Source organism: Phodopus roborovskii, unplaced genomic scaffold (assembly GCF_943737965.1).
Source record: "Phodopus roborovskii unplaced genomic scaffold, PHOROB, whole genome shotgun sequence".
Classification (NCBI taxonomy): domain Eukaryota; kingdom Metazoa; phylum Chordata; class Mammalia; order Rodentia; family Cricetidae; genus Phodopus; species Phodopus roborovskii.
In genome coordinates this window covers 4,219,006-4,239,934 of record NW_026126546.1, presented here as the reverse complement: position 1 = coordinate 4,239,934, position 20,929 = coordinate 4,219,006, and the positions used below count along the sequence as shown (strand labels likewise).

At 43.7% G+C, this 20,929-nt stretch overlaps 1 protein-coding gene across 1 annotated transcript in view; it reads right to left on the bottom strand.

The window, feature by feature from the left end:
- The window catches only part of Clnk (cytokine dependent hematopoietic cell linker), a 231,548-nt gene that overhangs the window by 18,767 nt on the left and 191,852 nt on the right, over window positions 1-20,929 (bottom strand). The window contains exons 10-14 of the mRNA XM_051200215.1: window positions 20,417-20,527; window positions 12,291-12,318; window positions 9,476-9,494; window positions 6,511-6,592; window positions 2,959-2,999 (exon numbers count right to left, since the gene is read on the bottom strand). Coding sequence (XP_051056172.1) covers window positions 2,959-2,999; window positions 6,511-6,592; window positions 9,476-9,494; window positions 12,291-12,318; window positions 20,417-20,527 — 281 coding nt within the window. The remainder of the gene's footprint in view (window positions 1-2,958; window positions 3,000-6,510; window positions 6,593-9,475; window positions 9,495-12,290; window positions 12,319-20,416; window positions 20,528-20,929) is intronic.

The window sequence follows — 20,929 nt, the reverse complement described above, 5'->3', positions numbered from 1 at the left end:
AAGTGAACAGTTCTGAGCATGCTGTCCTTATCCCACCACAACACAGCCTTTACTACCTCAGAATGAAAGCAGCTAAGCTTCCACAGCTTCTTACATGAACGTTTGAGGCTGATTACTCTTATGAAGCCCGGAAAAGTTGAGGGTAACAGCAAGGAAGAGATTGGTGCAAGGTCAGTCGAAAAATTTTTGGGGTGGGTAGTTGACACCCCAAGAGGCAAAACAGCCTGATTAAAAAAAAATGTTTGGGGTGAAACTGCACTGCTGCCAACACTTTCTAATGTTTTAAAATTCTTTTTCTTTTTCTTTTTTTTTCCCGTATTTTGTGACAGGGTTTTTCTGTATTGTTTGGAGCCTGTCCTGGAACTTGCTCTGTAGACCAGGTTGGCCTTGAACTCACAGAGATCCGCCCGCCTTTGCCTCTCCATTGCTGGGATTAAAGGCTTGCAACACTGAAGCCCAACTTCTTTAAAATTCTACTGTAGCTATGTGTCTTGGCACAAACTACGACCCATGTGATCAGCCCATGGATGCTAACCTGTGTGATTACTTAGTATTACCAGAGAGAGAGAGAGAGAGAGCTTCATATCTATCTGTTGTCACAGTACAACATTTAAAATCAGGCATTATGTCAGTACTTATCAGAAGATTTTAACTTATATTTATTTATAATTCAAAACTAATTTTATAGGAAAGTCCAGATGTATGTTTTCCAAAAGAAAACAGAACAAGAATAAATACACCACACACACACACACACACACACACACACACACTCATCCACACTTCCAAATCTAAAGAACAATGTTATTACTATCATGGTGTATAATAAGATGTTTCTGAACCCTCTTCTAGTTTGTACATGTAACACACACATATGATCTGTTTACTGGGATTCTTTATAGTTTAGCTTGAGTTAATTTATCAATACGTTGGGCCCATTGTATTTATCTGTAAGTGAACTATCCAGAAACTGAACATACCCAAGATTCTTTTCCCATTTGTAAGATAAGAATAATGACATCAGCATCTACAGAGAAGTGGACCTCTCTACCCTATATGAAAGCTCACCCTTAAAGCATCTGCATGAGTTCTGGTGTGGGGCTGAGGCCCACTAAAGTGACAATCTGGGAGTGCAGGTGGCACATTGTCTGCTGTACATGACATATTGCTAAGTCTGATGAATCAGAAAGGAATGAATATTTGCTTAGTAAGCTGGTGGAGACACACTGGTCATTGGAAGGGTAGGGCTGTCTCTGTATCTTTATGGAGTGGCCGCATTTTGAGTACTGATGATGTATTTGGAGGGAATTTGCTGAAGGAAAGAGAAAATAATGGAGGCAAAACGTCTCCTCTGTCCCCTCTAGGCTTTCTTAAGAAGTCTTCTGGGATGGGTTGAGGACACAAATGAGGGACTGGACTCCTGGTGGTGATGTCCACTTCCTAAACACTGTGGTTACACCCTGTGCTTACTTTGCTTTGTACCTGCACGTGCTTTTATCTTTGAGAGAGGGAGGCCCGCCAATCTGGCCTGAGTTATGATTCTGTCTAACCTTGAAGCACACTTTTCAAATCCCACCAGTCAAGCCCATCCCTGCCCTGTCCACCCCAGGTACTCTCCAGATGGATACTCCAAGCTGGATCATCTTTCCAGCCTAAATCTGAGCTTCGGCACTCCTGTTGCTGACATTTGAGCCCTGGGGATGGAAGGAGGCTAGGAGTTAATCACAGCTCTCTTGACCACTCTCAAGCCAGTTGTGTAGCATAACTGCAATGCCAATTTTTAGATGGCAGAGACAGGAGGATCAGGAGTTCAAGGTCGGCTTAGTCGGTAGAGTGAGTTCAAGATGACCCTGAGCTATGTGAGACCCTGCTTTGAAAAAAAGAGGTGTATGTATAAGGGGAATCCCTGTTTGGAAAGAGTCCCATTATCATTGTATGCATTGAAAACAAAAATAAACTTATCATCTGAGCCTTAGCCGTTTCAGTGCAGGGCAAAAAGTGAAATGAGGCATGATGGGAAGCAGTGTGGTGTCTCTGAGGCGCACTGATGTCATTTGGGGAAGAGGAAATGGGGGAACAAAGACAAGAAGGAAGGGTATTAAGACAGGAGAGTGTCAAGTAGGAGGCTGGATGTGCCTGTGTGCATATTGTACTGATATTAATACATGAGCTTTAATTTCCATTCTGTTAGTGGAAGACTGAAGCTCAAAGGGTTAACCCTGCTGAAGAGAGACAAGTGGGGACCAGGGAAATGGAGCTCTTACCCTCCCCCCCCCAGTGTACCCTGTGCAGTCTGCTCTTCTCAGCCTCAGACACGATTCTGGATCAACTGAGAGACACGAACACAGCATGTCCCTGTTTTATGTCATGATCAGTAAGAGGGGTCATTTAAGTTATTAGGGTCATTTTTCTTTTCATTTGGCAGATTTTTATTTCTTAAGATAAATCTACATTACACCCAGCGTGTTGGGGAAAATCGTCTGCAACCTTTGGAGATGATGGAGAGGACAGTGTACTCATGAACTATTGGTGACTGATAGATGAATCCACCCCTCTTCTGGCGAAGACTAGTGGTAGTATGCTCTTATCCATTTAATAACTAACTGCTATGTCTACTGTGCAAAAATTCATCTGAGGCAGCTAAAGACACCCACAGCTGAGGACATGAATATTTCTCTTTCCAAAAGAGCTGAGCCTACTGCACTTCTAGAAAGATATCAATACTATGGTTTGCAACACTAATGCTTATAAGAGGATTGTTTCATTGTGAATTCAAATAAAGATTAAGTTGTTATGTAGCTTTAATCCAAGCGAACACTATTAATCAGTGAAGATGAGACAGTCACAATGGTACACATTAGCTCGGTGGCTCCAGTTCCCAAACATTGAGTCACTGTGTAGGACTCTCATAGAGCGCTGGCTTACCTGTTTATATCACAATTCTCACAGTGCCCTTACCTCTGACGTGTACACTGTGCTTTGCTGGCATGCAGGGGGAGCTAAAGAAAATGTCAGAATTACCATGTTAGCATTCCTGTGACATACAAAATCCCACTTAGAGGCAAAATTAATGGCAATGTCTTAAGGTGGCATTTGTAAAGTATGCATATTTTACTGAACTCGTTGGAGAATTGTCAATTTTCTGTAACAGCAGTGGTTGGCTTTTTCTCTCTTGTCGTAAAGGTGGCAAGCATTAGACATGGAACTAAGGGACTGGTGGACATACTGTTTCCCCTTCTTGTCCCTGGGAGAACATGCCATCTCTCTTTGCTTTGATAAGCTGAGTTTGGTCTTGCCTTTTAGTTATACACACAGACACCAACATCAGTGTGTTTGGGGCACATATTCTTTTCTTTTAGAATTTATTTATTATTTTAATTAATTACTTTTTTCATTTATTTTACATCCTGGCTGAAGTTTTCCTTCCCTCCTCTCCTCCCATTCCCCTCCCCCCCACACCCTGCCTCCCCTCTGCCCTCCCAACCATTCCTCCTGTGTTTCTGTTCAGAAAGGGGTGGGCCTCCCATGGGTATCAACAAAGCATGGCATATCAAGTTGAGGTTGGACTAAGCTCCTCTCTTTGTGGCTCATAGTCTATAGAACTTCTACCAGTTGAGAGTCAGCTATGGATACAAAGAGAAGCATAGAAATTCATGCCTTTTGAAAATGTGAGCTGAATGAGAAAATGCAGGGTCCCAAGGAACTTCACAGGAAAGGGGATTATGAAAATATAATACAAGGCAATCAAAACAGCAATATGCATTTCTAACCACAAAGATGGTGTGGCCAGGACTGCTCACCCACATCTGCACTTTGCACCTCATTCTAATTTTCTACTTCACTTTGTGTTACAATCAATGTCAGTGTAAGATCCAGGTTCTAATAGAATTCCATCTGATTACATGAGCCAAGGATTGTGCTATTGATGGAATCCTCTGGTCTAATTAAAAGCAACTTGACCTTTTCCTAGTACCAGTGAAATCAACTGAGGAGGTATCTGCTTTTTGTTGTCCCCATAGAAGCCCAAGAACTTTATAGCTGGCTTTATAATTGAAAATTCTTGCAGGTTATCTGAGAACCAGACACTGCCATCATCACCAGTTATACTTCTGACATCCACACTCTTGACTATTAAAACCAGTGTCCCCTTACAAGGAGCCAATCTATCATTTCTGTTAAATGACTGAGGGAAAAAAAAAAAAAAAAAAAAAACAAGTCACAAACTTTCTGATTTTAAATAATTTGTGGGGAATGCTAATAGAGGTGGAGTGCCCTTCCAGAATCCTTTAGGTACCAAGCACATAGTTCATAAGGACAGAAACAAAATTCTAAAACAACTAAATCGGTCATAAAAATGATGACTCTAACAAATGTGTCGAGCACTTTCAAATGAGCCTGGGTGTCGGGGGATATGAAATGAAGGAGAGACCTGGTTTCTGCTTTCGTGGGGAGCAGCAGTTTGTGCAAGGAAGGCACAACTGTGAAGAACCCTAATGGACCCTACAGATGTCCCAGGAAAAGTGTACAATGTCAGCTGCTGTGGTGTGAGAGGTCACACGTGTGGGATTACTCTGATTGTAAAGGATGGGGAAGCATGTTCCAGGAAGGTGGGATCGCACTGTGGGAAGGCTCAGAGCTGAGGGACCATAGGCTGTTTTGCAAGAGCCCAGGAAATAATCCCATAGGGAGTGGGATAGGGTAGATGCTCTTGGTGTCAATAGAAGGCTATTTCAGTAGTCCAGGCAAGAGTCGATGGGGGCTGATCTATGCAAAGAGCTGGGAGGAGAAATGGGTATATTCTAGACATGTTTTGGAGGCAGAGTTTTGAATTAGAAAAGAGCTCTTCTAAAGCCGGGAAAGTGGGAAAGTTTGGAAATGGCATTAGAAATAAGAGCAGATTTCAACACAATTGTTCTGTAATACCTGAACCTCTCTAAGGGGAAGGGCCTACTGAATAATTGGATGTATAGGTCTGGAGCCAAGCAAGAGGGCTTTGTTAACAGAAGGGAACTTGGGAATCTTGACATAGGAGGGCATTTGACCGTGAGACAAATGAGATTCAGGCCTTCATTGACAGGAAGGGGCCTGTAAGATGAACTCAGGTACCACCATCACTTATGGCTATTCTAGCAGAGAAGTCCAAGAAGGAGACTTAGGAGAGGTAGCTAATTAATAGAACAATTGAAATTAGACTTTGTGTAATAAATCAAGCAAATAAATAAGCTGAAACCACAACCACATCAAATAACTACCAGAGGCACAGGCCAGATGGAATAGCTCATTATCTTCTCTCAAACGTGATTTTTCCCGCCTATTAGAAAATTGCAGTAAGAAAGAATATTGGGTCAGATGGGGAGTTAAGTAGCAAATAGCCTCCTAAGAGACACAGAGCAATAGTCCTAATTTCTGCATGCCAAAGAATGAGAAGTTACTGAGTGTACAAATCAGGACACATCAACAAAAATGAGGCAGGAGAAGGGAATTGGGGCTTGTGATGCTCTGAGGCTCACAGCCTGGCCATCATGCCAAGAAGAGCCATTTACTAGGCCCTTTCTATGTTCCTGGTTCTGTTTTAGGCTTAGACACCATATCTGTTGTTCACCAGTGGTGACATCTGTCAGTCTGAGTTCAGTCACTTGCACCTCATGGCCCTTCTCCTGTCACTAATGTGGACACTCCCAGTAAATGTTATAAGTCATGGTACTGTCTCCACTATGGGTGTGCATGAGGAGAGCCACGACTAGCGGGCAGCGTTGTTGGAATCAAGTTGTTATGGCAGCAGGGGCTTGGGCTTTGGAGTTGCCCGTAACTTCAGTGGTCAGGGAACTCTGTCTCTCAGCACTTCTCGTTTACCATCTGAGAACAAACGAAGTGACATCCTGGGTTCAGTGTGGCTCTAACTCTGGGTGTGATGGATGGAAATAAATTTTCCACATAGAGAGAGAAATAACGATGAAGAAAGTAGGCAGAAGGTAGATGTGAAAATGTACTTCTGAGAGGGGTAGTGGGTGTCTGGAGAGCATCTGATGAGGATGCAGTGTGTAAGGGAGAGAGCTGGAATCTGAGGTCACAGCCATTAGCCGGGTTGCATAGCAGCAACTCAGAGTCCTAGCTTTCTCCATTTTGAGAAAGCCACTACTAATTTATATCAAGAGGCCTTGATCAAGGAATCACCTTCGGTTCTTTAACGCCTCAGTGAAACAGATGATGTCACAATCAACTGATCATGTGATTACAACATCTGGAAGTAGCATTCTCAACGTCTGCTCACCTAGACAGTACTGTTCAAATGTGTCTGTGGGCTTTGATGCAGTGGTAAACTGGTAACAGCTAGAGATGGCCCACTTTTCCTGAAAAATTGATCCGCACCCATCCCAGTCAGTTAATATTCAAGTTTTTACATCCCCTCAGTTGCCTGTAACAGCCAATCATTTATAAACAGCAGGAAGACATTACTAGAGGGCACATGTCTGCTGATGTGAGGGCTAACAGGTATCCCTGCCTACTTACCTAGCCATGGCAGGTGGATTCTTCTGAGTGCTTTGGTGTGGTGATGGGTGAGAAGGTCCTAGCTTTGCCGGGTGACGAGGTCCTGGAAAGTATGACATACTTGGTTCACATTGCACAGTGAATACAATTGAGGGAGTACACCGTGAGGGCTTTAATTTAAATATTGTCATTATCATTAGGGGCCTCTTAGAAACTATACGTTCATATCATCTACAACCCCCCACTCCCATCCCAGGAGCGCTACCTTCTGGAGACTGTAAAAATTGCATGCCTTGTTTACAATCCAGAGCACACATGACTGGATTTTCCCAGTAATACAGACTGTTTCATCAGAAGGCACTTTAGGGGTTGTTATAGATGAATTAGTTTTAAAAGACTGGCTCTATCATGCATCCATACACTCATTTGTTTGTTGGTTTCTTTATACGATTCAGTGAGTCTTTGCGTAGTAACACTTATGGAATAGGTTGTCTGCTAGAATATGGAGTTACAGTGGGGAGAGTGATTAAGAGAAGACAGCACACAAGCAAAGCAGGGAACCCACTTGGACAGAATGAGTGAGTAAAGCATGCGTTAGGGTGCAGGCCTGACCTTGTGTGGCTAATGAGGGCCTCCTGAGAGTTGATGGTAAATGACACCCCATGAGGACGGTGGGAAACCAAAGGATTGCTGTGGAGGCAGCAGGCTCTAGGGATGCCGGCTGCCTGCACAAAACCCTTGTGTTCTCATCCTGTGACAGAGCAGGTGAGCTTCCAAGGTTCCGGTGTAGGCCAGCAGTGGCCAGCTGGTCACAAACCAGGATTCATTTCCTCAGTGTTTCCTCCTTGATTACTGTCTTAAATCTGTCAACTTTACAAATCAATGGAGGAATTGCCCAGATCAGATTAGCCTGTGTTCATGTCATTGGGGGATCGTCTTGATTATGAACTGATGCCGTGGGCTCAGCCACTGTGGGCAGCACCACTAGGCAGGTGTGGCCACATTACCTAAGAAAGCTAGCTAAGCACCAGCCTGGGAGGGGGTCAGCAAGCCCATTCTTCCATTGTTTTTCCCTCCAGGTTCCTATCTTGATTTCTTGCCCTGATTTTGCCCTGAATGTGACCTTAAAGTGTCAGCTAAATCCCGCCACCCCCCCCCCCCCATTCAGGTTGGCTTTGGCTAGAATGTTTAAGCACAGAGGTCACTAGAAAAAATAACTGAGTTCAGTCATTCCTCCATACTGGAGTTACTTATCATGCCATTACTGTCCCTACTTTTTTTTTTTTTTTTTTTTTTTTTTTTTTAACCATGGATAGATTTTTAACCAGCCATCGATACTGATGAAGGACATGGCACATATTCTGATGTGAGACTCACAAGGCACCGTTGTGATGGTCAGCCCTAATGCCATGGAAGCATGCACACACTGGCTGCCTTGTCTTAATTTGGGTTGTTACTCTGTTCTCCACTGTGTTGACCACAGACTGGACACCTCTGCTTGAATGGATTGTGATTACTTGCAGTGGCATTGGAGTCAGTGATAGGCCCATTAATCACACACCCTTAAAATTACTTCTTGTCATCAATAGCCACTTGGAGCATCTGCCCCTCCAGAGCTTAACAATGTCACATTGTCATATTACTACATCAAAGTGTGCTGCATGTTGGCTGGGTGTTGGTGGCGTACACCTTTAATCCCAGCACTCGGGAGGCAGAGGCAGGCAGATCTCTGTGAGTTCAAGACCAGCCAGGTCTACAGAGCTAATTCCAGGATAGGCTCCAAAACAATACAGAGAAACCCTGTCTTGAAAAACAAAACAAAACAACAAAAAACAAAAATAAACAAAACAAAACAACAACAGCAAAGATTCATCATAGATTTCATAGTTATTTCAGTTGCTAATAAGACCCTGGTGGTTCTCTATCAGGGCTCTTGGAACTCGCAGGCCTAGGTAGGGCCCTCTTCCAAGTGTTTTAATGCCTTCAATGCATAGAGCTCACTCGAGACCCGCAGAGGCAATACAGCTCAGACTCACATAGTTTATTTCTATTTGACACAAGTTAGAGGGACCCTCAGTTGAGAAAGTGGCCCCTACAAGATTGACCTTTTGGCCATTTTCTTGATTAATGATATAGGAGAGCCCAGCTCACTGTGGGAAGTGCCACCCTTGGATGGATGGTCCTGGATGCTATAAGAATGCAGGCTGAGCAAACTATAAAGAGAGAACCAGTAAGCAGCACTCCTCCGTGACCTCTGCATCCGTTTTCTGCCTGACTTCCCTTGGCAATAGAATGTGATCTGACAGTTTTAAGGTGAAATAAACCCTTTCCTCCCTAAGTTGTTTTGTTTTTTTTTTTTTTTTACCACAACCACAGAAAACCCAACTAAGACACACGGTAAGCTGGAAACAGGTCTCAGAATTCCAATCAATTGAGCTCTTCCATTGACCCATGTTGTGTCTTTCTAACTCTTTGGACCATGAGGTTTGCCTTTTGGATGGTAATTTAGCATTTTAAAGTAACGGGGGACAGTATTTCAAAGGTAGTCATGAAGGTACGTTACTGCTCAGTGTCTTCTTGCTTCACAAGCTTTGGGTTGCATGTGTCGATATCAATACCACCACCAGTGTGCACACATGTGTGTATGAGGGCATATGTATGCGCGTGAGTGACACTGGCTTCAAAGAGACCTCAAGATCTTCTGAACAGTAGGACAGCAATGCATTTCCCAAGTGGCAGAGGTGTGCATTCTTTTGCTTAGTGCATGTAGATAAAGAAAGCTACTATCTTCCTGATTTTAATTATTCTCCCTAGACCAGAGGATGTTGGAGTAGTCTATGAAGTCTTACATTCATCTGGATGACTTCACCACATGTGTCCCCTATAGACCCCCAGGCTTTGAATCCTGCCTTTCTGCACAGTGCTAATATAGACTCAGGATCTAGTGTGATAGTACCTGAGTAAGAAAACCAATGTAAACAGTTACCTTCTTCTGCTCCAGGGACCTGCATCAAATTAAACAAGATAACAGTGAATGACTTCAGGTAACAGAAAATTTAACCTAAATTTTAACAGAAAATTAACCATATGAATTGGGAATTTTCTTAATAGAGTTTGGGGGAAATTTTTGTTAGTACAGACTTTTAAGGAGATCCGCAAATATTCTAACAGACTACATAAAAACCAAGGTCTTGTCTTCTGTATATGATGTAACAAATATATAGTTGGCTGATGGCGTTAAAAGTTGATTTGACTGGAGTACTACTCACTCATAGTTATCAAAGTCTTTAAGATATTCTTATTCCAACAACTGTCTTGGTGAAACTCACTTTCTAAACAACCAAATCTGGCCAAGTTACATACACAAGGATGCTCATGTCATTGCTTGTTCCAGAACTAGAGCACCGGAAACAGTCCATAGGTCCAGATAATGAAGAAGGGAGGGAGCCACTTGGTGGCTACGAGAGCTTGCTGTCCAAGTGTGAAGAACTGCGTTCCAGTCCCTACCACTCATGTGCCCGTAATTGCAGTAGCGACATAGGGGGACTCTGGGAGCATCTGGCAAGCCGGTGTAGCCAGACTTCAGGGTTTGTGAGAGATCTTCAGGGACTAAGACAGAGAGCAACAGAGGAGGACACTTGACATCTTCCTCTGACCTTCACGTGCACACACATGGGCTTGCACACCAATAAGCTCATGCACACACGTGTGTGTACACACACACACACACACACACACAGGAATTGTTCATTTGGGTGTTATACTTGGTTACTGAAATATTATGCAGATATCTATGTAAAATGAAATGAGAATACACTATACACAGGTCAAATGGGGGCTTTGTTTTAAATGTACATATGTGTGCGCATGAACACCCACCCAACAGGTTTGAAGAAAGTCTTTGAAATAAGAGAGGTTGTGCTTGAGTATGAGGCTGTAATTACATTTTTGAAAATTTCATTTAAAAAAATGAGCAGGATTATGTTATTGCTCTTAGATGCAGCCATTCCTCTTTCCAAACATTTCCTTTCTCTTTCTCTGATTACAAGTGGTGGACTTCCTTCCTGAATGTGATGAAGAATCTACTTGATTCTTGGTCTTGCAGGGTCCCAGTATGCATTCCACGTCCCAGCTTAAACAGGCAAACCTCCTGCCTCAGCCTCCTAGTTGATGGGACTGCAGGTGTGTGCCATCATGCCTGGCTCTGCCCTCAAACTCTGAAGCTTTACAGTGGAATTAGCGCTTCACTGCAAATACTTTCCAAGGGCCATTCCAGATATTGCCTCTGCTGAGAAGCCCAGAGGAATCAACCAGACAAGGAATTCATTAACCAGGGGGATGGGGACGCATTCATATGGCTTAGAAACTTACAAAGGAAAAATGTCCTGGTCATGAATAAAATCATACTTCCTTTGAGGGTGCAAGAAAAGTTTATTATACCTTTCACCAAAACCTCAAAGGATTGTAAAATCTAGAAATTTTAGTCATCATTGTTTTAGATAGATAGGTGCCTGTGGCTGGGTTCAGGGAGTTGCCCTGAGACTGACCTTGAGCCCAGCTATCTTGATTCATGTTGGCTGTGGAGATAAGGAACCCTTAGCAGCAATTTTCTTAAAGAGGCATCCTGTGCCTTGTTTGAAGCTAACTGAAGGCCCTTTTTGTTTTTAAAGACCTCGGCATCCCTGGGGTTCTGGAATGAGGGTATGTGTATTATGGATAGCAAATCAAAGCTAATCCATAGGCTAGGTAGGGAATCCATTCTAAAGGAGTTGGTTTGAAAGTTTCCCCACTGAGTATTCCCCAGCAGTTCAAAGTGCTCAATCTGATGTGGCAGGAGTTCTCAGCTTGTTAAAGGCAAGAGGAAAGAGACCTGGACAGCCATGGGAAGCCTGCTTCTGGGAGAGTAGAGTTGCTTTATCTTGTTGGAGCCCAGCTGACTGTTTTGCTTGAGGGCTCCCAGTTCTAAATCAAATACAACTAGAAAAGCACAGTGAAGTCTCTAGCTGCTCTACTTAAGTTTATTTTTCTGTTAGCAAACAGTCGAGTGAGCTAGAAATGTTTTCTTTGCCCTCCCCCCTCTCTCCTCCTTCTTTTCTTTTAGAAATTTTTACTTATTTTCAGTTTCTCTATATTTTTTTCGGGCAAAGTCACAGCTGTAGGGAGCAGATCAGAATGGTGGGATCCATAAGCACAGCCCCATCTTCTACCAGCCGGGGAAGTTCTGCCAGCCAGCTTTTCCCTAGGCTTTCTTAGCGTAGAGCAGTGGTTCTCAGCCTGTGGGTCTTATGCCAGATATTTACATTATGATTTATCACATTAGCAACCTTACAGTTGTGAAGTAGCAACAAAATAATTTTATGGTTGTGGGTTCACCACGACATGAGGCACTGTATTAAAGGGTGGCAGCGTTGGGAAGTTTGGGAACCCTGGTTTAGGGCTTTCGCCTGGGACCCAGTCTGCACCGACTTGGAGAACTAGAAGTTACTCTTGAGCTTGAGTCAGGGCGGGTAGACTGCAGTTACTGTGGGAATAGGCCCCTCTCCTACGGGAGCAGTGGCCTTCAGTTGCAGCTCAGACAATAAAAGAGGGAAGGATGTTGGCAAAAATGTAAGAATGGGTGTTTTAACTAATCCTGGTTGTTAGGAGGACACGGAGTTCTAGTGAAAGGAAAAAAAGAAGTACAAAGAAAGTAGACTCCCTCCCCCCCCCCCCATGCTCCCTGCTTCCTAACGTGATCAAAATCTGGCTTCTTACAGAGATAATGCACAAAATTCCCCCTTTGTTAGACAAAAGTTACTTACCTCACTGAAGTCTTTTGAGCTGATCTGCCTGCAAGGGAAAAAATAAAAAATAAAAAAAAAAAGAAAGGTGTTAAATAAAAGGCAATTTATCATGAGCCAGATAAAATCATTCTGAACCTTATAAACCTTTGATTACATTTTCATGACCAAATTAACAGCCCATAGTCCAGTGTGAATCCATCACTGTCTTATAAAAGTAAAGCAGCCTTTTTTTCTTGTAATTTTCTAAGGGAACGGAGCAGGGCTAGGCCAGTGGAAGTTAGTGAGTGGAGGTGCAGGGTTGCACTCACTTCTCACTTTAGGGGGGTTTGAGTGCCCCCCCTCTTCTTCCTGACATCTGAGCTTCCATGCCAGGGTTCCTTAGCTCATTGGACCTCTGCTTAGCGAGCTCTCAGGTTTTCACTTTGAGAAAGGGAGTTTTAAGTGCAAAGCTTGTCAGGGGCACCAAGGTCAGACAGAGAAAGAATGAGACAGAAAAAGCTGTGAAACTGAATGGGAAGGAGGGAATCCAATACAGGTGCCCGACTGTCGTTACTGGATGAGTTGCAGAGCAAACATCAAGCATATAATATGTGGACAAGCCTGGAGTACTCATTTGTGCGTGCCTGCGTGCGTGCGTGTGCACGCACATGCCCTTGCATATATGGGGTCCAGAGCTTGGCACTGGTGTCTTCCTCCATTACTCTCTTCTTACCTTGTCTTCTGCTAGGTTGGCTGTCCTGTGAGGGGGAATCTGCTTGTCTCTCTTGTCTCCTCAGTTCTGGGGTTATAGGCCTATCTGCTGACATAGCAGGCTTTGTATGTGGGTGCTGGGGATCCGAACTGAGATTCCCCGGGCTGTGATGCAAGTGCTTTACCTCATGAGCATGAAGAAGGTTTAGCTTGCTGGGATTTGAACCTGCGTGGTCAGCATGTGCAGTTCTTGAAAATCAAATATGCTCATTTTACAAAGGCATTTCAAATATTTAAGTGGATTTCACTGAGCATGTAAGCAAATCTTGTTCTCGAAGATTCTTTCGCTTGACTTCATTTATATTTGTAGGACAGGTGGAGTGGCTGTCCTGTTAGATAAAGCTGTCAGTGTTGTATAAATCACGGATGTATCTCACAAATTGAACGGGGCTCCAAACCTCTAACTTTAATTTGTTCTCACAGAATGGCAGCATGAGCGTTCATCTTGCAGGGTTATTATGAGAACCACTCGAGTTGCAGATATGAATCTGTAGCATCCAGTGGCCAGATTGGTGAGCAAGCCAGGGAGGAAGTAAGGGGAGGGCGCATGCCCACCCACCTACCTACCTTCACTGTGGGAGTGAAAAGAAGAGAGTGCTTGGAGGTTAAGATGCCATTGCTGATCCCAGTGGGAAGCTGCCCATCTAGACCTTTGGAGCTGGGCTACATCAGGCAGCCTGACTGACCTCACCTCCTGGTTTCAAGCGTAAGCCACTCCCTCACTTTGGGGAATGGCGTGCTTGTGTTATTTCCAAAAGAATTAAAACCACACACAAACACGTCATGCAGGAATTCACAGCTACATTATCCATAGTGCCAACTATGAAGGCAGGAGCCAGTGAAGTCACTTAGTGGGTGCGTGTTGAGCGATTGCTGAGAGTGTTCCCTCCCCAGTGCCACATAAAGCGGGCATGGTGGTTCAGGCCTGGAATCCCAGTACTGAGGTAGCAAAAGCAGGACGCATAGGAGTTCAAGGCTAGCCTGGGCTACACGAGACCAAGTCTCAAAAAATAGCTGCCTCAGTCCTAACGCCTTACCCACTCCCTGTGGGATGGGCATATGAAAAAGAAGAGATGAGCGGGGATAATGAAATAGTGCTGATATCGAATTTTTTATGTTGTGGTTAAATTGAGGCCTACCTTAGGGTTTTCAATGCTTGAGATTCTGGTGTGTCAAAGACATTGATGCCCTGGCTTAATTTAAGATGTGATGGGTTGCAAAGTACATTATATACTTGCCTACACATGGATTTATGTGACCCTGTATAATGATTTTTTAAAATGTAGGCGCTGAGGCTGGAGGGAAGGTACAGTGGTTAAGAGTGTTTGCTGCTCTCGAGTTGGGTTCCCAGCACCCACAAGCATAGCAAGGCTCACAGCTGCCTGTAACTTCAGTTCCAGCGGCTCTCATCTGATACTCTCTTCCGGCTTCTGCAGGAATCTGAATGCAAGTGATGCAATCTCTCTCTCCGTCTCTCTGTCTCTGTCTCTGTCTCTCTCTCTCACACACACACTGTCTGTCTGTCTGTCTCACACACACACTAAGAAAAATACATCTTAAAATTGTAGAGGTGATTTTAGAAGTGTAGTTTTAAGTTTCGGTACTCATGGCATTCAGCTCTGTGAAGAAAGAATGTGAACTGTGTGAGAGGCCCTGAATTTTTCTATATTTACATATTGACTTTATTAGATCTGCAAAAAAGGGCGGAAGGGAAGTTTGGTTTGCTAGGACTTGAACTTGCATGGTCAGCATGAGCAGTATTCAAAAAGTCAAATACGTTCAATTTACAAAGGCCTTTCAAATATTGAAGTGGATTTCACTGAGTGTGTAAGCAAATCTTGCTCTCGGAGGTTCCGTACACTCTTGCTTGACTTCACGTATGTTTGTAGGATGGGCGGAGTGGCTGTCCAGTTGGATAAAGCTCTAGGTGTGTAAATCACTGATGCACCTCACAAACTGAATGGGGCTCCAGGATGGGTCAGCTTTGGGATCTTTCATGTTAACAAATTGAACTTCAGCACTCTCTAGATCCTTCCTGTGTGGAGCAGGTGGGGTGCTCTGGTATCTCCACACAGAGCTGGCCAATTAAAAAGTGGCTGCAAACTACACAGGGGAAATTCTAACATTTGTCCCCCTGATATAACAGGGGCTTAGTATACTTTAAAGAGACTGCCATTTTTTTTTTTTTCAAATGTGGACTTTCTTGAGCATTGTTTAGTTTTTGGCTTAGTTTTGAATGGATTGGATTAGAATCCTTGCTGTGTCATCTACCGGTTCTGTCACCCTCAATAAACCAAATTTCCTCCATGAACCCCAAATTTAGACAGTAAGGAAGAGGGTTGTTAAAAGTTCTACTGAAAAAAAGAATACATGAATCTGTTTAGAATAAGACAGTGATTCACTCTGTGGTCACTCTGGTGGTTGCATTTGGTTTCAATCTATTCTGAGATCGATATAGGATGCCCAGTGTGGTTTGACATGATTCAGAGAGATGCTGCGTCTTTTATACCCAGTTTCTCCTAATGGCAATGCCTTATAAAGTTATAATAATAATACACATTACAACTGTGTTAATAATATGTATATATAATAAAGTACATATAATAAAGATGATAGTGATAACAACAATTTACCCCTTCATATCCTTAGTTTCCATTCATAAATGTGAATTGGTATATCTCTGAAACCCACACTTTCTCTCCTTTTAAAGGGCCATGCTTTTTTGATATTCATAAAGATATCTTTCACTTCCCAAATTATCACAGCACACTTTTTGGTGAACTGGATCCCTTGAACAGATGTGATCCCCGTGTGGCTGGGAGCAAAGGGAAAGCCCAGGTGTTTCATGGCCTAAATGTGAGTGGCTCCATTTAAATTATGTTTTGCCTTCACCTCCAACCCCCACCCATTGAGTTCACTGAAGCGTGGCTGGCACGTAGTGGTACAGCAAGCCCTGTATTTCTGCGCCCTCAGTGTTATGGGATGCAGCAATGCTGCCTTCCACATGGTGTGTCTGAATAAGTACACACAGGAGCCTCCACAAGGGACTGGAGACACATAGTTGCTTTCTTGGCATGTGCAAAAAGCCTTGGTTCAATCCTCAGAGCAGTTAGATCACAGGGAATGTAGATTAATACTCAGGACTATGCTGTTTGATCTGCGGATAGTTGAATGAAAAGATCAGTGGCTCCATAGCCATAAAGTTATTTCCCTTTGAGTTTTCTTTAAGGATATGTCAAGGGGAAGGTCTGCCTATTTGGATTAGAAAGTCCCAAATGCCTTTTCAACATGTGCTATCTTCCTTTGTAATAGAAAGAAATTTCTCGGAGTTCAAAGTTTTAGTTTGAAAAGCTGTGCTGTAGTTGTTTATGTTTGGGGTGTAAGTCAGTCTTCTGAGAAAAAATCATTTTAATTGGAAAAATTAGGTTGAGAAAAAAAACGTGTGTGAATATTGTCAGTTTCGTAGCATCAATCGTTGAAAATATCCAGCCGGTGTTCCACGCAATGCCACATGGTCCTCTAGTGTTTGGTTGGCGACAGGAAACCTACATGGCATCATCCTTTACTGAGCCTAGCATTGTTTGTGAAGTCAAGACTTAGCTGTCAAAGAGAGAATGGCAGAGCTGGTGGAGACAAATGGGCCCTGAAAGGCAATAGCTGGGACTACACCTATGGGCTAGGGTGAGCACAGGCAATGGCGGGGGGGAGGCCTGCATTTGGAGCCAGAACGTACAGCCTCCGCCAGAGAAGCTGCTAGAAAGAGAGACACAGCATTCTGAGTATTTGCTGCTGATGCTCAAAGCTCCAGGGCTCTGTTTATGAGCCTCACTGTTCATGAGTGATCTGAATCATTGATACTCATGGGGGCCTGAATAGAAGTGAGTTTGAGGACGTTCTGAACTGCAGTGATTTGTGGATGTAACATTTACTGACACTATGTGCCATCTGCTGGCCTGGGCACCTGTTCTCCTCAGCCTTCGAAAACAGTCCTTTTCAGCTCTGCTGGGAGGACTCAATGAAATCACATGTCATCGTCCTTTGGAGCTGTTTGTGATGGGAAGATATTGCTTGGTTGGTTCTTATCACATCTAAAAATGATCAACTAAATATAAACTATGTTCCAGGGACCCCAGAAATATAAGGAATCATCACAGGACCCAGCAAAGTGACAAAACACAAACTTTTCCACTCAGAAAAATTCTTTTTTTTAAAGAAAAATTATTATTATTATTATTATTATTTTAATGTGTGAGTATTTTGCCTGCATGAATTTATGTGCTTCACATGGGTGCAGGAAGCTCCAGAGGCCAGAAGGTGGCATCAGGTTCTCTGGAACTGGAGTTAACAGATGATTGTGAGCCACCGTGTAGAGCTGGGAAATGAACTTGGATTCCATACAAGAACAGTGGAAGCTGTTAGGTACTACGAGCTCTTAACTGCTACTCCATCTTGTTAGTCCCCAGGAAACTCTTGATGAAATAACCCAATATGTTAAAAATGTTTCAAAGCTCATGACCAAAGCCTCTCAGCACAGAGACGCCAGGCCCAGCTGGCACTGTCCCAGGCATTGGGAACCAGAACAGGAAGGAAGGAGAAAGGTAAAACAACAGTAAAGATATCTGGAAAAGTAAGAGGGATTAATGCGATTAACTATCTACCCCAAAATACCTATAATGCATGTAAGTCAGCATATAAAAATTCACCTACAGTTTAAATGAAATTCTGGGGTGACAATGCTCCCTCCAAGGGCCAATGACCATCTAATAAAAACCTCAACACCAGCTGTGAAAACTGTCTTTTGTGTTGGTGATCAGGGATGTTCAAGAGGCTCCTGCACTATTACAGTCTGTTGCCTTGGCCAGCCCTCAGAGGTGGAAGGGAAGTTCCTGTTGTCAAAGACACTATGCACTTCAGATGCAGAGCCCGAAGGCTCTTGAGCTGGAACTGATCTGAATGCCTGCTCTGAGGCCTAGCATCATGGTATCAGAAGGCACCATGCAAGCTTCCAAAAGAGGGAAGAAACCAACAGTCCTCCCACTGCCATTTTAGTAAACCAGCACAATCCCTAGTTGCATTTCAAACGTTACCCTTATGCCCACAGATACATGTAGTCCTCACCCTTTAGCAAGGAAATGTCTCTTTACAACAGAGACCATTATAGAAAACCATAACCAATGTAGAATTGTGGAGCCCAGCCCCATCTACAAACAAAACAAAACAAACAAACAAACAGAAAAAAACCAAAACAACAACAAAAACAAAAAACAAAGGAAAAACAAAACAACAACAACAAAACCCAAAAACCCTCATGTAAGGCTCAGGGAACATTGAGGAAGAGGGGATAGAAAGACTAAGATCCAGAGAAGAAGGGAGTTTGCTGTGAGATTGTGTCTCCTAGGAACATCAGAAGTTACACCCACAAAGCCCCACCATCATGACTCCCTAAGCATAATCTGAATAAGTAGAGGGGGCAGTCACGTGGATTCAACCCTACCCCACGAACTGTAGGAAACTAGGACATTCTGAGAGTGGGAGGGGTATCCTTCCTCAGGGAAGATCTCAGCAACTGGTTAACCCAAAGGCCAGCCCAGGAAAATGTACATCCAAGTAATGTGATACATACTGAGCAGGTTGTATTTTATATACGTATGCACATATGAATGTAACAACAGCTAATAAAAAAAATAAGTCATGCATCTGAAAGAGAGCACCGAGAAGGTTTGGAGGAAGGAAAGGGAAGGGGGAAATGACAAGTGGCATAATAATATTATAATCACAAAAATAAGACAGTTGAAAAAAAAGTCCTTTTTGGTCTTGGTGTTTCATCATGGCAACAGAAACGTAACTAATGCAATGCATGTCTTTGGAAGCTGCTGCAACTTCTAAACTCCGTACTTAGTCAACATCTTCCACTGCCCATGTCAGGCACTGTGCCAAGAAATGTGGACCCTGAAACAGGTGGTTCATCTCTCCTTTCGGATTGGACGAGCCTGGTTAGAGTCTTGGTATAGAGGCCGGGCAAATTAAACTAAAGTCTACTCCATGTTGTGACTCTCACCCACAACTTTAATCTGTGCTGTGGAGCACTTCATGGGAGCCAATTCTCATGTTAGCCTGTGGGGTGTGTGGGAGGCAACATAGCCCAGTATTATATATCGTTGGCTTTAGGGAGGTCTACATAGTATCTGCTGGACATCCTAAGGCATGATCCATTGCCCTTTGTGATGGGCTCTGCTGTCCCACTGTGGGATGCCATGCAGCCTCTCTGCCTCTTCTCCAAGTGATCCCAACTCCAAGTTTCTCCAGATATCACAGAGTGCCCTCATCCAGAGCAAGGATAAAGTCACCTACAGTTGAGAACAGCTGCCTGAAACCTGTAACCTTCAATGCCTGCCCGCCAGCACCCCACTTCATCCAGCCAGACTGTCACCCCAAGGGTATACGGAGCAATGCCGGGTCATAAGGAGCAGAAGCTCTACCATGGATTTGGGAGCTACAGTTCAGATCTGTGTTCTTTCCCAGGGTCTAGGCTAAGGGACACAGGACAGATTGAGAGAAGGTGCATCTCTGAGGTGTTTGTATGGGTCTCTAAAGGAAAAAAAAGACAAGGGAACAGTCGAGGATGAGGAGGAGAATCAGAATTGTAGTCATCTATTATCGCTATCAGAACCAGACACAATACTTTTTTTTTCCACAGATGCTCAAAGTGACTTGAATTTCAGTATCCCCAAGACACTGTTATACCTAACCATGCCCTTGCATCAGCAGCCTGCTGACCCAAGCTTTCCATGAGAAATCCCCATTACCCCGAGCCAGAAGGAGAGGCACACTCCATCCTTCCTTTCAAAATAAGGGACTTTTGGTAATCCATTATCTTAAAGGAACTATCCCTACACATTCATGATAAGCATCAGCTTCTCCACTCCCCTTGCTGGAGGAAGGCTGACAAATCTGTTTGTCAGCAAGGCAGTGATGTTTTTGGCAGAAGGGTGTTTAAGTTTCATTATGTCCTCTCGGCTATGTGTGTGTCTAGAAGTTGGCAAGGAGTTTTCTAGGCCTCCCTGCCCCCTTCACCTTATAGAGTTCTTCTTTCCTTCTGGCATTTTCTATTTTCTGAGATGACCAGTTCAGGTCTTAAGAGAACATTTCTGACAACGACTTATCTTTTTTGCACATATCTGTGTTTTCTGTGGAGAGTTAAAAGAGTCAAACACATGGTCCTAAGTCTATTTTCCCTTTAGGCATAGCTCCCTCTGCCTCGTCCTCCATCTCCCATGGTGGTGTGGAATTCAGAGAGGGGATCTGATTTGTTTGGTTTCTCTCATTTCTCATTTCCTTCCCCCTAGCTACCACTTCTATTGGTCATTTCACTGCAACAGTGACAAGTGCCTTACCTGAGCCCCCTCTGGACTTCTGGAAAGGCATGTCTCGGAGGGAAGTGCGCACTGATCTCTGGTGGTGCTGGAGGTAAAGGCTGATACTTCTTGGGGAGGGTGATGGCAGGCCTGTTGGAAGAGCCACATGGGTAAGGGTTGACCAGGTCTGCAGCCATGCCTTTCTCAGATAGTGAGTTCACTTTGCCCCCCTCCCTACCCTCCTCTGCTATGGATTTGAAGCTCAAGTGTGAAGGATGCTTTCTAGATCATTCTGGGCATCTTCAAGTCTTAGCATCCTCACTCTGTCTGAGTACTTGAAGTTAATAAAAGCCTGTTTCACCCATTTTCTCCAGCCATTTGTGCTCATTCACAAAGTGCATCATGTATATGGTTTGGTGAATGTTAGGGATGCAAAAGGAAACAAGACATAGTCCTTGACTTAGGAAGCCTTGCTCCATGTAAGGGAAGAGTGGGGTGTGTGTGAAGTGATTGACATGCTTGGCTGAGGGACCCAAGGAAAGTAAGGGCATT